Source organism: Sus scrofa, chromosome 14 (assembly GCF_054392235.1).
Source record: "Sus scrofa isolate SSC_HxYL_T2T_F1_AM1 chromosome 14, Sscrofa_HxYL_maternal_Yorkshire_Landrace_v2.0, whole genome shotgun sequence".
NCBI lineage: Eukaryota > Metazoa > Chordata > Mammalia > Artiodactyla > Suidae > Sus > Sus scrofa.
The window spans coordinates 164,274,261-164,290,873 of record NC_139396.1 but is presented as its reverse complement, the minus strand read 5'-3'; the positions used below and the strand labels follow the sequence as shown (position 1 = coordinate 164,290,873).

The 16,613-nt window shown below is 51.6% G+C and overlaps 1 protein-coding gene and 1 pseudogene across 1 annotated transcript; both read right to left on the bottom strand.

The window, feature by feature from the left end:
• Positions 1-3,866: 3,866 nt before the first annotated feature.
• Positions 3,867-4,992, bottom strand: LOC146397169 (olfactory receptor 13A1-like). Its single transcript, XM_084997515.1, has one exon. The coding sequence runs from the start codon at positions 4,794-4,796 to the stop codon at positions 3,867-3,869; it is 930 nt and encodes a 309-aa protein (XP_084853641.1). The 5' UTR covers positions 4,797-4,992.
• Positions 4,993-15,289: 10,297 nt separating this feature from the next.
• On the bottom strand, positions 15,290-16,232 carry LOC146397168 (olfactory receptor 13A1-like; annotated as a pseudogene).
• Positions 16,233-16,613: the final 381 nt, after the last annotated feature.

Sequence of the window (16,613 nt, the reverse complement as noted above, 5' to 3'; positions counted from 1 at the left end):
CTTTTGTGTTTCCATACAACTATAAAAATTACTTGTCCTGGTTCTGCGGAAAAAATACTATCGATCTTTTGATAGGGATTTCTTTGAATGTGTAGAATGCCTCGGATAATATGGTCATTTGAACACTATTAACTCCTTCCAGTCAATGAATACAGTATAGCTTTCCATCTGTTTGTGCCATCCTCAATTTCGTTCTTGAGGATCTTTTATTTTTCCAAGTACAGGCTTTTTACCTCCTTGGGTAAGTTTATTCCTTGGTATTCTATTCTTTTGGAGTCAATTGTAAATAAGACTCTTTTCTTAATTTCTTTTTCTGATAGTTAGCGGTAATGTACAGAAATGCGATAGATTTCCTTGTATTAACTCTGTATCCTGCAGCTTTACTGAGTTCAGTGATGAGCTCTAGTAATTTCTTCATAGTATCATCAGGACTTTCTATGTATGGTACTTTGCCATCTGCCAACAGTGACAGTTTTACTTCTTCCTCTCCAATTTGGATTCCTCTGATTTCTTTTCCTTGTCTGATTGCTGTGGCTAAGACTTCCAAAATTATTTTAAGTAAAAGTAGTGAGAAAGGCATCCTTGTCTTATTCCTGATTGTGAAGAAACTGCTTTCAGTCTTCACCATTGAGTATGACCTTAGCTGAGGGCTTCTCATGGGTGGCCTTTATTATGGTGGGTACATCCCCCCTATATCCACTTCCTGGAGAGTTTTTATAATAAATGGCTTTTCAACTTTGCCACAAGCCTTCTGCTTCTATTGGGACAATGTTATGATTTTTTTTTATTCTTCAGTGTGTGAATGTGATGTATCATGTTGATTGATTTGTGAATATCGAAGCATTCTTGAATCCCTGGGACAAATCCCACTTGATCATGGTGTATGATCTTTTTAATGTTCTATTGGATTTTGCTTGCTAGCATTTTGCTGAGAATTTTTTTTGTGTTTGGGTTCATGCTTGATATTCGCCTGTAGTGTTCTCTTTTTGTGGTATTTTTGTCTGCTTTTGGTATCAGGATAATGCTGGCCTCATAGAATGAGTATGCTTTTCCTTTCTCTGCAACTTTTCCCCATAATTTGAGCAGGCTAGGTGTTACCTGTTCTCCAAATATTTGGTAGAATTCACATGTAAATCCATCTGGTCTTGGACTTCTGTTTAGTGGGAGTTTTAAAAAAATTCCTGACTCACTATCATTATGAATGATTGCTCTGCTCATGATTTTTTGTTTAATTTCCTTCTGGACAGCTACACATAAAAGAATGAAATTAAAACATTCTCTAACAAAACACACAAAAATAAGCTCAAACTCCATTAGAGACCTAAATGTGAAACTAGATACTGTAGATGTAGTTAGAACACGCTTTGACATAGATCACAGCAATGTCCTTTTGGATCCATCTCTTAGAGTAATGGAAATAATAAGCAAAATAAACAAACGGGACCTAATTAAACTTAAGAGCATTTGCACAATAAAGGAAATTAAAACCAAAACAAAAAGACAACTTACGGAATTGGAGAAGATAGTTGCAAACAGTGCAACCTTCAAGGGATTAATATCCAAAATATACAAACAGCCCATATAGCTCAATATGAAAAAAAGAACAATCCAATAAAAAATGATCTAAATAGACATTTTTCCAAAGAAGACATATAGTTGGCCAAAAAGTACATGAAAACACACATCACTAATTATTAGAGAAATGCAAATCAAAACTACAACGAAGTATCACCTCACATCGGTCAGAATGGCCACCATCAAAAAATCTACAAATAACACATGCTGGTTAGAGTGTGGAGACAAAGGCACCTTCCTGCACTGTTGGCGGGAATGTAAGTTGGTAGAGCCGTTATGAAGAACTGTATGGACATCCTTGAAAAACTATTTTTAAATAGAGCCACCATACAATGCAGGAATCCTACTCCTGGGCATAGATCTGAAGACAACCATAATTTGAAAAGACACATGCACCCCCATGTTCCATGCAGCCAAGACATGGAGACAACCTAAATGTCCATCAGTGGATGGATGGACAGAGAAGATGTAGCTATATCTACAATAGAATATTACTCAGCCATAAAAAGAAAGAAATAACTCCATTTGTGGCAACATGGATGGACCTCGAGATTATTACACTAAGTGAAGTAAGTCAGACAGGGAAACACAAACAGCCTACCATTGTTTTTTGCATTTTCAGGGCCACACCCCCAGCCTATGGAGGTTCTCGGGCTAGGTGTCGAAGTGGAGCTTCAGCTGCCAGCCTACATCACAGCCACAGCAATGCCAGACCTGAGCCACATCTGTGACCTACACCACAGCTCACGGCAATGCTGGAGCCTTAACCCACTGAGAGAAGCCATGGATTGAACCCGCATCCTCATGGATACTAGTCGGATTTGTTTCCACTGAGTCACAACAGGATCTCCAAATATCATATGATATTGTTTATATGTGGGATCTAAAATATGATACAAGTGAACTTATTTATACAACAGAAATAGACTCACAGACACAGAAAAAAACTTATGGTTGCCAAAGGGGAAAGGGGAGAGAATAAATTAGGAGTTGGGGATTAACAGATACATACTCATATATTAAAAACAGGTAACCAACAAGGACCTATTGTATAGCACAGCGACCTATGTCTAGTCCCTTGTGATGGAACATGATGGAGGATCATGCGAGAAAAAGAATGTATATATGTACGTGACTGGGTTACTTTGTTCTACAGTAGGAGATTGACAGAACACTCCAACCAACAACAATGGAAAAATAAAAATCATTGAAAACTAAACTGTGCTAATAAAAGCAATATTTTAGGGAGTTCCCTTTGTGTCTCTGTGGTTAACAAACCCAACTAGTGAAGTGGGAAGTTTAACTAAGAGACATAAGGCCCCTTGTCTGAAAAAGCAGCTGCGTGCCTTTTCAGTTCTGCTCGCCTCACACCATCCTTCTTGTAATTATGTAGCAGCTACGTGCCCTATGTCTAAGCCAGCAGCCCTGCTAATGCTGGTCAAGGATTGCTTACCGGGTTCGCTTCTGTCACCTCGCTTGCTCAGTTTCTTAAGCAGGAACACTATCTGCTCAGGGTCGGGGGAGGTCCAGGCTGCTGACATGGGAGAAACAAGACTCTGTATGGTATAAAAGTTGCTGAGAACAAAGGCGTGGTGCTCAGATTCTGGAGGTGACTCTTCTGAGCCTGCACCAGGGCTCAATGATCTTTGCTTCTTGGCATCTCCAAGTGCCATTTGTCTCCTTCCGCTGCCACGGTTTCTGCAGTTTCTGCAACACTAGGATACATGGGTGGGTGGGTTCAATCCCTGGCCTCGCTCAGTGGGTTAAGGATCCGGCGTTGCCTGAGATGTGGTGTAGGTCCCGGACGCAGCTCCGATAGGGCATTGCCACGGCTGTGGTGAAGGCCGGCAGCTGCAGCTCCAATTTGACCCTCTCCCTGGGACCCTCCGTATACCATGGGTGCAACCCTAAAAAGCAAAAAGCAAAGCAAAGCAAAACAAGTTAACAGGACATACATGAAATGAACCTACATTTGTGATCTAGCTAACAGTGGGAGGTGAGTGGAGGTGATAACAGTGGAAGTCTAAGAAATGATTAAATGCTGCAGAGAATTGAATGTGCAACACGTATGTCTTATTAGTTGCGTGGGCACTGCTTAAAAGCTTAGCATATCTTTTAAGATGAACACACTGCGTGCTAGGTAGCAACAGTGACGTTTGTTACCTACAGAGCCCTTTGGAAAAGGCTCAGGGCAAGTCCTCGGGGCCTGTGTCCAGCAGGGCCTGAAGGGTCCCTCACAGGGGGCTCTCCCAGTGCTTCCGAAGGTCAGACGTACGGTCTCCGCCTCAGAGTCACTTAGTGGAAAACAGCAAGAGTTTCCTAAGGGCTGCTTTGAATTCCTTGTTCCTCAGGGTGTAGATAAGGGGGTTGAGCGTCGGGGTCACAGTGGTGTACAGAACGGCCACAGCCTTGTCCAGCGGGCCAGCAGAGCCCAGGCCCGGCCGGATGTAGGTGTAGAGCACCGTGGAGTAGTACAAGGTGACCACCAGCAGGTGGGAGGAGCAGGTGGAGAAGGCCCTCCGCCGGCCCACAGCCGAGCGCATGCGCAGGACGCTGGCCACGATGCAGCCGTAGGACGCCAGCGTGAGCAGGAAGTTCATGCCCGAGAGGAACACATCCGCGGTGATAATGATCACGTCGTTGACAAAGGTCGGGCTGCAGGACAGCAGCAGCACGGGCGGGATCTCGCAGAAAAAGTGCGCGATGAGGTTGGGGCCGCAGAAGGACAGACGCAGGACCAGGCCCGTGAGCAGGGCGGCGTTGAGCAGCCCCACGCCCCACACGAAGGCCGCCAGCGAGACGCAGACCCTCCCGCCCATCCGGGCACCGTAGTGCAGCGGCCGGCAGATGGCCAGGTAGCGGTCATAGGCCATGGCGGAGAAGAGCAGCAGCTCAGAGCTCAGCGACCAGGTGAAGAAGAAGAGCTGGCTGAGGCAGCCCCAGAACGAGATGGTGCTGTCGGCGGCCAGGCCCTGCAGGACCTTCGGCAGGATGGTTGAGGTGCAGATCATGTCCAGCACAGCCAGGTTGACCAGGAAGAAGTACATGGGGGTGTGGAGGGTGGGGCTCCAGCAGACGGCAGCAGTGATCAGCCCATTGCCCGCCAAGGCCACCACAAACAGAGCAAAGAAGAGGCCGAAGAGGGCAGCCTGGAGCCAGGGGTCCTGGGTGAAACTCTGCAGGATGAAGACACTCACCGCTGTCTGGTTCCCCAAGGCCATGCGCGGTAGCGGCTCAGGTCTGCTGGGCGCTGCAAACTTTATGCTTCCTGCTGCTCAGGGATAGGCGGCTTTTGTTTTCGACTGAAAAGTTAAAAGTGATCCGTTACATGTAAGGAGCAGTCGCTTCTGGAAAGGAAACCAGAGACGCTAAAGTTCCCATTTACAGAGGAAGCCTTCCTGGCTCGTTTGAGGAAAAAGCTCCCTCCGTACTGTTTTCCACAGCAGCTGCAGCCTTTCACAGTCCCACCAACAGGGCGGAAGGGTCCCCCTTTTCACCACATCCTCCCCAGGGCTTGTTACCGCGTGTCTCTCTGATAAGAGCCACTCTAGCAGGTGTGAAGAGGCATCTCCTCCTGGTTTGCTGTGCGTGTCCCCGGTGAGCATCTTTTCATGTGCCTGTGGGCCATTGTATGTCTTCCTTGGAAAACTATCCAGTCAGAGGCTTTGCCCACTTTTAATTAGATAATTAGAAACATCAGTATGCTCTTCCTACTGCGTTTATGAGTCTTTATGCATTTTGGATATGGACGCCTTGTGGGATTATGGTTCACAAATACTTTCTCCCTCTCCATGGGTTGCCTTTTTTTTTCATTATATATATTTTTTCTTTTTTGGCCGCCCCACAGCGTATGGAGTTCCTGGGCCAGGGATCATATTTGTGCTGCAGTGGTGTCCTACACCCAGGTACAGCAACCCCAGGTCCTTAACCCACTGTGCCAGGCTGGGGATAAAACCTGTGTCCCAACGCTCCAGAGAGGCCACTGATCCTGTCGCGCCTCAACAGCAGCTGCTGCCTTTTCACTTTGCCAATGGTTTCCTTTGCTCTGCAGAAGCAGCGGGGAATGGGAGCTATCTCCACCCGCAAGGCATGGTTAGAAGTGCATAAGGATGCTTGTAATGAAGATGTTATAAGATCCCGTTAAGAAAGGCAAGAAAATAGCATATAAATAATGGGGATTGAGGGGTTCACTACTGAGACCATTAAGACGCTTGATTTTAATCCTGGGCCACAGGCTCTGACCACCCGGGACCTCCCGAAGAGTCCAGACCCCTGAGTGCACAGGGGCCCTGAGAGCCCCTACCATCCACAAGGGGCTGAGGAGTTCGGGCGGGGAGTATTCCCCTGCAGCGGGGGTGGCATGAGGGGAAAAACAGGGAGATAGACTCAAAGCAGCAACATGAACTCTGAGAAGCCAGGTGGTGGGCAGAGGAGCAGCTTCTGCTCCTGCACTGGCCTTTCAGGGAATGAGCCCACTTACACCGCAGAATAAGCACACGTAATCCTGGGGAGGCTACAGGAACTCTGCCCAAGACAGAGGCCAAATGCTCTGTGACAGACACGCCTCCTTTCTCGCCGGGGGCAGGAAGCCCTGAACCCAGGAGCTCCCACCCCACGGAGGCCCAGGCTGGAGGCAGGCCAGGCACAGAAGTCATGGCCTCAGCCTGCTTTTTGGGTCGGGCAAGCGTCTAAGGGGAGGTTCCCATCCTGAAGGGGGACAGTGCCATGCTCGGGTGATGAGCAGGGTCGCTAGGCAGTCAGAACACACAGCCGGCTCCGACCTTAGAGCCATAAGAACTCCCCGTGTTCTGCTCCCACCCCACTCTCAGCCCCGCCCAAGGACCCTGTGCTTTCAGGAGCTGGCCCGGAGGGTCCAGCAGACTGTCCAGAACCAGACGGTGTCTCCCGGACAGACGGCCCTGAAGGCAGAGACGGAGGGTCCAGGGAAGTGGAGCACCGAACACGGTGTAGCCTGGCCTCAGGGCCTCCTCCCGGCACAGGCTGATGTCTTCTGCATTGGTCACGTAAGGGCCCCAGGCGAGTCCCAGCAGCCTGACTTGGGCGACTGCAGGGGCCGCCAAGCACAGTGGCAGGTGCAGTCCATTAACTTGGAATTAGGGGCCAAGCGCTGTACCCACCTCAGAGTGAGAGCAGTGGGGTCCCCCACCATGTGACAGGTGTGCAGCAGAAGTTGGTTAATCTGACTTCAGTCGTCACAGGGTGAAAATGACAGTTCCGGCCTCTGTGTGTCCCGTGGGACTGCGTGCTGTACACCTGTGTGTTGCCACTGTCCTGGCAATTTGGGGAGTTTGGCCCATGTGCATGAGCCCCTGGCAGGCTTGCCAAGGTTCTCAGGAGCCTCGGGGGACCTGCTGGGTGGAGGGTGTGGAACAGGAAAGGTCCCTGAACAATAAACATACTTAGGAGGCCCTTTCCGATGCCCCAACCTTCCCTCAGTGTAAGAGCTACTGACACTCGTGCAGCTTGCACTGCAGCATCAGCCTTCCCTTGTCCCCAAACCCCTAGCAAAGCATCGTGCGCAGAACAGACTCCTGAGCCTGGCACATACTGGGCTCCTCTTCTGGTGGTGGTGGGGGGGGGGGGAGCACTTCTTCTTCATAATTTTCCACCCACCAAGCCCTGGGGACTCAGGCCAGCCTTCTGCTCCTGCAGAGCCATGCAGACGTCTCTCAGAAAATGGCCAGTTTGTCTCACCAAGTAGTTCCACTAGGTCAGGGACTGAGTTGTTTATTTGGGGACCCTGAACCCGATGTGTGTCCAGACCAGGGTTGCCCCTTGGCAGACAAAAAGCAGCATTTATGCCCATTCCCTCTGAACTGCAAGCGAACGACGAGTTGATTTTTACTACACCTCCCAGATGTTGCCTGGGATTGTCTGATGCTGAGCAGTATTATCTTCTTTAATGATTTTTGGACTTTTTCTGGGTAGATCTACAATTCAAGTGCCACCGAGTGTCCGGTATTTCCTCTGACAGCTCTAGCCTAGACACCCCATCTCTGGACTCTTTGGGGCAATGGTGTGCATTAGCTCGATGTGGGAGCTCAGTTCCCAGAGCAGGGATTGAACCCAGGCTCAGCGGTGAAAGTGCTGAGTCCCAATCACTAGACCACCAGGGAAGCCTAGACCCCCCATCTCTGAATAGCTTCAGGGCCGTGCTCTCGGAGTTGGGCTGTGAGACAGCCACACCCTGTGCAGAAGCCCAGGCTCACAGCCAGCACCCCACCTACAAGCACCTGCACCACCGGTGGGGGCATCTGGCATCACCCAGCAGGTCTCCCTGGGGCAGCAGTGTGGGCCGAGTGAGGCTGCCTTCAGAGACTCACCCAACACAGTTGTCAAAGAGACGGCAGTGCGAGAGGCTGGCCAGACCCCAGGGCTGCCCAGGAAGGCATGGCTGGAATCCTGGGGAACTCCTGAAATCTGCCAGTGGTAGTTTCATGCAATCACAAGAAAGACTGCATTAACTCTACTGAAACCAAAATGTCTCATTTTCTACGAGATTGGGAAAAGCACATAAGCACGAAGGCCCTGCCTGAGCTGCGCTCCTCCCTGCAGGCTGGGCTTCCTGCAGAGACTGTGGGGAGGAAGCTCAGATGGAACCAAGTGAAGCCCCCGCCCCGACACCCCCATTCCTCCAACCCTGCTGCACACAGGGACCACCAGGTCCCAACCCCTCCTCCTCCCCACACACCTTCCTTATAACATTGGAGCCAGTGAAGCCCTCACTAAACTTCAGAAGAGTTCTCGAAACTTGCTTGTCTGACACAGGAGGCCCCGGTCCCAGGTGCTCCCACAGACACAGGGAGCTGACTCTCTCTGCTTTAACCTCTGAGAAGGTAGAAATGAGGGTTCAGCATAATTTTAAAATCAATTAACACGATGGGATTTTAAAAGTAATGACACGCCCTATCAACAAGAGCCTCCTGCTTGGCCCAGGGAAGTATATTCAATGCCTTGTAATAACCTATAAGGGAAAGGAATCTGAAAAAAATAGAGAGATATAAGCATGATTGAACCACTTAGCTGTTCATGTGAAACTAACACAACCACCCTACTTCAAAAAAAAAAAATAAATTAAAGTAAAAATAAGGAAACCGACAGATAGGTTCCTAAACAAAGAGACTCTGGCCCCCTGCTGGGTGACTGAGTGCCCCCAGGAAGCCCTGGCCTGAGCCCAGCCTCAGCCACAGAGCCGGGTCCTCACCTCGCAGCCTCAGCTCTGGCCACGGTCTTGCCTCTTGGGGTCCAGAGGTGGCCAGTGGCATCAGGTCACCCGGGTTAAAAGGGGACAGTCTGGACTGTGTGATGCAACCAGAGAGAGTGCCAGGTCCCCTGCCGACCCTGCGTGAGTTCTGGCCGTGACTGGGGCTGGAGAGGATGCCACCAGACGCGGTTCTTCAGAAAGCCGTTTGGCTTTGCCCCAGAGACCGTGTGAAAGGCAGCCCGTCGTCTGGCACACGTGGCTGGAGGCCAGGGTCTGGCCCAGCGCCAGCTCCCTTCTCAGTGCCCGAGTTTCAGTGGAGACACAGGCAGGACTGGGTCCTGAACGGAGGCAGAGGACCTCAACTTTCTCCAGCCCTGTGTGGTGATGTGATGTCAAGACGCTGAGGGGAAGGGAACAAGCTAGTGGGGGGCGGGGACACTGTGACCGATGAGGGAACAGACAGCTGGAGGCCTCCTGGACCCCTCCGAAGGAGCCACGCCAGAAACGGGGAGCCTTTCGGACCACCTCAGAAGCTCCAGGGTCCCGGACTCCTTCCGTGAGGCCCAAGCGCAGAATCCCATGACAGTGATGAGTCACGTTTCCTTGAAGGGACTCACCTGATCCTCCGACGCTCTGTCTCATCACTTGCTCCCCAGACTTCAGGCTGTGCACATGCTTTCAGCAACACCAGACTGTGGAGAGTGAAAACAACACTGCATCCTGGGTGTCAGAAAGGAGTTTTCAACTCCCAAGATTATTTGAGCCTGATGAGTACAGCATTGTCATACCTACAGCCAGCTTTTGCTTTTCAAAGACCTCACACAACCACATCAGAAACGAGCAGCATCAGCATATTACCTTGTGTGCTATGAACACAGTTACAGACTCACTTGAGCCGTCTTCCCACGAATGCTCTTTTTCAGCCCAGGACCACTTTGCTCTGCTGTCGTGCCCCCTCAGCCTCCTCCCTGTTTATCCTGCACCTTCCCTCCCTGACCTCAGCGTCCTCTAGTGGGGCTCGCCTCTCCTCTCACCCCTGCATATGTGTGTTTGTGTCCGCGTGTTTTATTCCTGGGGTTTTCATCCCACACGGCTGTGGTTCTCTTTGTTGCTCCGATTGTCCCTACTTGGTCCTCAGAAGCCCTTTCAGGCTGGCTTCCCTAAAACGGACACATGCCTTCCCTTTTCCTTTATGTTCTGGCACCATGAGATGCTCCAGGCTCACCTTGGACTTTCCTGCCCCGGTCCTGGAGTCAGCCACTCTCCAAGGATCCCTGGGTCCCTTGTTGGGAGGGGAGTGTTTAGAGACCAGAGTCTGCATGCAGGGTTGCCCATTGCTGAGGGGGTGTCACTGCTCTAGCCCTCTTGGCAGACGAGCCGGGAAGTGTACCTACGCCCACTGAGCCACACACAGGTCACATCTGTGTGGTACCATCCCCTCGATCCACGGATGTGTCCTCCACATTGACCCCTCCAATTCCGGTCCACAGGATGTGGTCCAGGCTTCCCCTCGCTTGCTGTAGCTTATTTCTCCAACAGCGAGAAACCCGCTCTCACTGCCTGCAGTAGAGTGGCTCTTTGCTTGACCCCCATGAACAGTTTCAGGATTGCTGGCCTGTGCCCGTGTGGTGCGGTGTGGCTCTTTGCTGCTGGCAGAAACCAGCCCAGTGCTCGTTTCCAAGTCCTGCAGCCCCTCTCCTCCCCGCAGAGGGGACATGCGGCTCCGATCCCTTTGTCACACCTGCACTCCATCACGCCCCGATACCTTTCCCAAGTGTTGTTTCACACTCTGTGTGAAAGTACCACACCCAAAATGCTCCTTGGCCCCCAAACACCCTTGTGCCGTTTCTCATGGTCCGCCCCACCCCACCCCCCACAAAGGATTTTTGCTTCAGTAGTGAAATCTGCTTTCCTATTCCACTAAAAAGAGCAAACAGCACAGGAGGAGAAGTGGGGAGTGAGTCCGCCCCACAGCTTGAGCTCACTCGTGACCCTCTTCCAACAAGGGTGACCCCCTTCTCTGATGCCCACGGGGAACCTGACTCAACTCTGACACAAGCCTGGGTCACCTGCAAAACCTCCCACAGGCGCTCAGGGAGGTTTTCTCAGAGCCCCAGGGAAGAACCAAACAGAACTTTTTAGAGGGTTTGCAGCCCCTTACCTCTATAACTTTTAGCTGGTCCCCTGCATCCATGATACAACCAAACGAGGACCATGTAGTACTAGTGCATGCGAGCCAACCCTCGCAGTGCAAACTCGCGTTGTTCGAGGGGCCACTGCATTTCATTCCAAAAACGGATACCCAATCACCCCTCGTTTAGCACCTGAGAAGAATTAACTAATCAGAAAAAATAAGCCATTTTTTGCTTCTTCAAAAAGCTTTATTGAAGGATAGTTGTTACAGTGTTGCGATCATTTCTGCCCGACAACAAAGTGATGCAGTTACCCGCGCACACACCCACCCACCCACCCACACACACATGCACGCACGCACCCACACACACACACCCACCCACACACACACACACACACCCTCACACCCACCCACCCACCCACCCACACACCCACACCCACACACATACACTCTCTCTCTCTCTCTCACATGCTTTCCCTTTCAGGTTCTTTTTCCATATAGATATCGCAGAACATTGGGTAAAGTTCCCTGGGTTAATCAGCCATTTTTAAGTGACTAATTAGCACTACAAGTTAGCTAAGGTGTTTCCTATGTGGAAAAAGAATTTGCAATGCAGAGAACAATTTAAATCTCTTAAAATATACACGGTAGAAAACTCGGTTTTGGTCATTTTCAAGTATCATAGGTTCCGTTGATGTGTCAGCTGAGTCTACCACTCAGGTTGCTCCAGAGCTTGTTTTTCTAACATAGCAAGTGTGTCTGTGAATTCGCCAAGAATGCACAGCTGAGGTTGGATATTTGCCACACTTTTAGGGACTGCTCACATCTAAAGATGTGTTCAGACAGGTTGACACTGAAAGTTCATTTTCATTTACTCCATCATTCAATCATTAGCGACAGGATTAAGACAAACTCTGTGCCAAATTCTGAAACCATGGAGAAAACGGAGGCAGGAACCACCTCCTCAGGACCTTGGCCCAGGAAGAGGGCAGCCAAGTGCCACCCAGGGCCCGATGTGCAGAGGGTCTGGAGAAACCTTGGCTGAACGAATGAGGGACTGCAGGTTCTGACTCGGATTTGGATGGTGCCAGTCTGTGAGTTTAGGTAGGTTAAATGTCCACAGTGGGGCTGGTTAGGAGTGGCTCTTCGCCTCTGTGCTGTGGGTGTCCTTGATGGAGTGCAAGGCCATGAGAAGCCTCGTGTGAAGCTGCAGCATAGACTCTGAGAGAGCAGCGGGAAGGGCCACCCAAGGCAACTGCTGCCCTCCTGTCCCACAGTCAGATGAGGCTGTGAGGGCCATTCCTTTCCTTCAGAGAAGCGGAGTCCCAGGGGAGACCCCCAACACAGTTTTGAGTTGTTTGCAGCCTTTCCAGTGAATGGGAGGTCAATAGGACACCTTTGCGAAGCTTGCTTCACGTGCTGGTGATGGGCAGGACCGTGGAGGTGTGGCTGCCCAGGGCTGGGGGCTGAGCGCAGGGAAGAGGGGCACATGGCCAAGCGTGGCGCCCTTGTTGCCCAAGGAAGCAGCTTCTTCTCTCCATCTTTGCTGATTTCCCCCATTGACCAGGGTTGCAGGCTTTAAAAGTCTAGTACAGAGTTTGCACCGAAACATTAGGTGATGGAGGTTTGTAGACTCTTTTGGGGTGACAAAGGAGGAAGGACATCGGTTCAGAGAAAAGCTAACATTGAGGCTCAGTGCCCCCACCTTTTCAGGGACTTCCGGTTGGTGGGAACAGCTCAGCCTGCAAAGGCTTATATGGGAACCCCAGACCCAGGGCTGCTTGGGCACCTCAGATTCTTCTGCAGTTCCTTCTGGTCCTCTTCCTCTGCTGAAAACGCTAGCAGTGCCAGAAGGCCCTTGACAAGAGGTGCCTTTGGTGTGAGTGTGATATGGCTTGAGATTGAGTGGCGTGTGTGTGCTGTGGACTTGGGGGCTGGTGAGCCCCGTCCCTGCAACCTTTGACAAAACACGGCAGAGGAAAGTTCAGGGTCTGCAGAGTCAAGAGCTGTGATTCCTGTTTTGCCCACAGCCAAGACCATGTTGGAAGCACCTTGGAGAAGGCAGCTGTGGCCACAGTTCCTTTGGAAGGTGATCTGGTTTCATGGTACCACCGACCCACTGCATCAGGCACCCCTAGGCCACACTGCACAGTTAGTCGCAGAGTCGGAAGTGGAGGTTTCTACACGCAGCAGCAGAAAACATCTTCTTTGAAATGCTTGGAACAACCGAGGACCCTAACTGCAAATGGGAAAAGGGCAGGGAGAGGTGAGACCTGGAGAGCCCCCAGCGTATCTCCCATGGATGGAGTCCCTGGAGTGAAATCAGCCTCCTCCTTGCTCAACCCACCCGTGCTCTCTGAGCTTCGTCTTGTGCGAAGCCTGGCTCAGGCTGTAGGATGCACTCCAACATATCAGCCCGCCTGCTGCTGCTCCCAGGTCAGTGGCAGAGCAGAGGTGCAAACAGGCAATGACCACACAGAGTGCCTAACACACACTCGTATGTACTCACACTCAAACATAGTCATAGACACACATGTTCACACACCACACACAATGCTCGTACGCCACACTAGAGGAAACACCCACATATGCATCCTTACCATGCTCACACACCCACCACCTGGATATTCTCACACGTTTACACACTCACATGTTCACACACAAACTACAGACATCACACTCACACATGTCTACCACCCATACATACATGTTCACACATCCACGTGTCCACAGAGGTGCACACGTCCACACACCCACACGAGCCTCCACAAGAGAGGTTGGGTGGGGCTCTCCTGGTGCTCCTCCCTGAATCCCACACCTGCCTCGTCGCTCACTGCTGTAGGTCCTCCTTCTGAGTAAGTGTCACAAGTCTCCCTCCTTTCTGTCCTCAGGGTGATGGTTTAGCTCCACTTTTTTCAAGTCTTTCCTCAGGTCAGCCCGCATAACCCCAGAATACCCACAAAGAATAAGCCTTCTGAGGCCACCCTTTACTGGGGAGCACAGCTTTCCCAGACTATTCCAGAGTCTAGAATAGACTCTCAGATGGAGTGCCTTGCTGCAGATACCTAAAGTTAGCGGCTTCAACAGCCCTGACAGGCTCTTTATTTTGGAATTCCATAGCCCACAAAAGGTAGAAAGTGAAGTCTGCACACGTGATGGAATGTGAAAGCAGAGAGTTTACTGAACTCTGAACCCAAACATGCGACACACACGTGGGCACCCACAGCTGCACCTCACAGGCGTTAAGGCACAGACACACACATCCATGCGCTTGCACACGCAGGGGCGTGCACACACGTGCATGGGTCATCCCTAGCAGGGAACTGACACTAACTCCTTTTCTGTGAACAACTGGCAAACACCTCTGGCTGCAGGGGCGTCTTTAGCCCCTGGGTGGCACTTTACTCTCCTAATCATCACTCACTGTCTTTTGCAGCTTCTCCTCACAGTGCTTCCTGCAGAGCTAGGATGGAGAAGGCTGCCTCCTCAGTGGCACCACATGTGAGTTGGCACCTGCCGGGCATCTATGCTCTGTCTGTGAGGGGTTCTGACCCTGATAGTGCCACCACTGCCTCTCATGGGCACCACGGTGCAGGGCAGGAGAGGAGACAGGCCATGTTGGCTTTTGGCAGAAAGAGCTCCAGCGGAGGACCCCAGGAGAGGGTGAGCACGTCCTGCAGAGCACGTCAGATTCCCTCACAGTCCTTGTCATCACTAGCCACCTCTTGCAGGAGCAGCAGCCATCGAGTGCCTTCTAGATCCACATTCTGCAGGATGCAGCCAGCCCCCTCAAGTGCTTCACACCCCGCTAACATCCCAGCCTTTTCTCAGAGCTCTTCTGGCTGACCACAGGCCCCCTGTCCTCTGAGGTCCCATTCACCACAACCCACATGCCCTGAGCCCCCTGGACATGCCGCTGTGTCTCCAGCAGCTCCCACACCACAGGCATCCAGGCAAAGCGTCACAGAGCAGTGTTCGGTGTGCCGGGCTTGATGGCAACCAGAAACTGAGTCTGGAGGTTGTCCCTACAGAATATCGTGGGTGTGACACGTTTTGTCCTGTCACTTGGCATTTTCACCGAGCACACGCCTTATTGCCAGTAGTTAATGCAAACGTCAACGTGCTTAAGCTCCCCATCAGTGTAGTGTCAAAGGGTTTTCAAGGGGCCCTATTTCTGCTGGTCTAAATTCAAAAAGGTCTAGAGCACATGTTTCTAAATAGGAGATACTGTGTGTCGATGGGTTTAGTCTTTGGTTCCTGGTAGAAGATGCCACCTACTGAGTACGTTCTAAGTAACGATAACTCAGAGTCTTCCGCTTCCCTGAGCCAGCACTTCCCACCTGTAGACAGTGCATCTACAGTTTTCCTGCCCAAAGTGTGAAGACATTCCTGAGGGCTGCCTTGACATCCTTTTTCCTCAAGGTATAGATGAGAGGGTTCGAGGTGGGGCTCACAGAGGAGTAAAGCACAGCCATCGCCTTGCCCGCCCCAGGGGAGTAGCTGGAGCCAGGGCTCATGTAGGTGTGGATGACAGTGGAGTAGTTCACGGTGACCACCAGCAAGTGGGACCAGCAGGTGGAGAAGACCCGCTGCTTCCCCTCGGCCATGTGGATCCCCAGGATGCTGGCGACTATGCAGCCATGGGAAGCCACGGTGAGCAGGAGCTTCAGCATGGCAAAGAGGACATCAGCCACAACTGTCATGGTGTCGTTCAGATATGTGGAGGGACAGGAGAGCAGCAGCAGCAGAGGAAGAGAGGGGGATCTCACAGAAGGAGGGCTCGACCACGTCGGGCCCACAGAAGGTCAGCCGCAGCATCAGGCAAGTATTGACTCCAGCCCCCAACATGCTGGTGCCCCACACGGCTCCTGTTAGCACCGCACACACCCAAGGGCCCGTCATGGAGCCATAGTGCAGTGGCCGGCACATGGCCACGTAGTGCTTGTAGGCCATGGCTGTGAGGAGCAGCGTCTCCCCTGCCACCGACCATGACAGGAAGTACATCTGGGCCATGCAGCCCCTGTAGGAGATGCCTCTCTTCTCTGCCATCAGAATCTCAAGCAGCTTGGGTACCACAGGGCATGCACAGATAACATCCAACACCAACAAGCTGACCAGGAAGAGGTACAGAGGGGTGTGGAGCCCAGAGCTGCAGCTGATGGCCACCACGATGAGGGAATTGCCACAGAGTGCCATGGTGTAGAGGGAGAGGCAGAGGACAAAGAAGAGGACCTGGAGGTGTGGTGCCTCCAAGAGGCCCTGGAGTACGAACTCTGTCACCTGAGACTGGTTACTCATGGCCTTGAACTACTCTGCTCAGACTCTTTCTTGCTCTGCAGATGAGCTGGAAACAAGTGTGTGAAATTCATCATCCACATAAGTAGGGCAAGGTGCCGTCACATCTCAGACCCACCTGGAATGAAAATAATTTTATATTTCATTAGACTTGTGCCTCCCCAGCTCACGAGCCCCTTGAAGAGAAATGGGCAGGAGCTCTGTCCATCCTGTTGCCACCCCCCTGGACTGGGGCTCACGTCCATCTTCCCAAGTGCACTCTCACACCCGTCACAACAAAATGACCTCCCCGGCAGAGCCCTTCAGGAGCATGGTGTCCACAAGTTCTGTCCTGGCCACCCGGGGTCCAGCCTCACCCTTGCTCCAGTAAACGTAGCCTCCTGT

Bases quoted from the DNA above. Each gene is read 5' to 3' on its own strand.
- LOC146397169 (XM_084997515.1), bottom strand. From the start codon at position 4,796: ATGGCCTTGGGGAACCAGACAGCGGTGAGTGTCTTCATCCTGCAGAGT.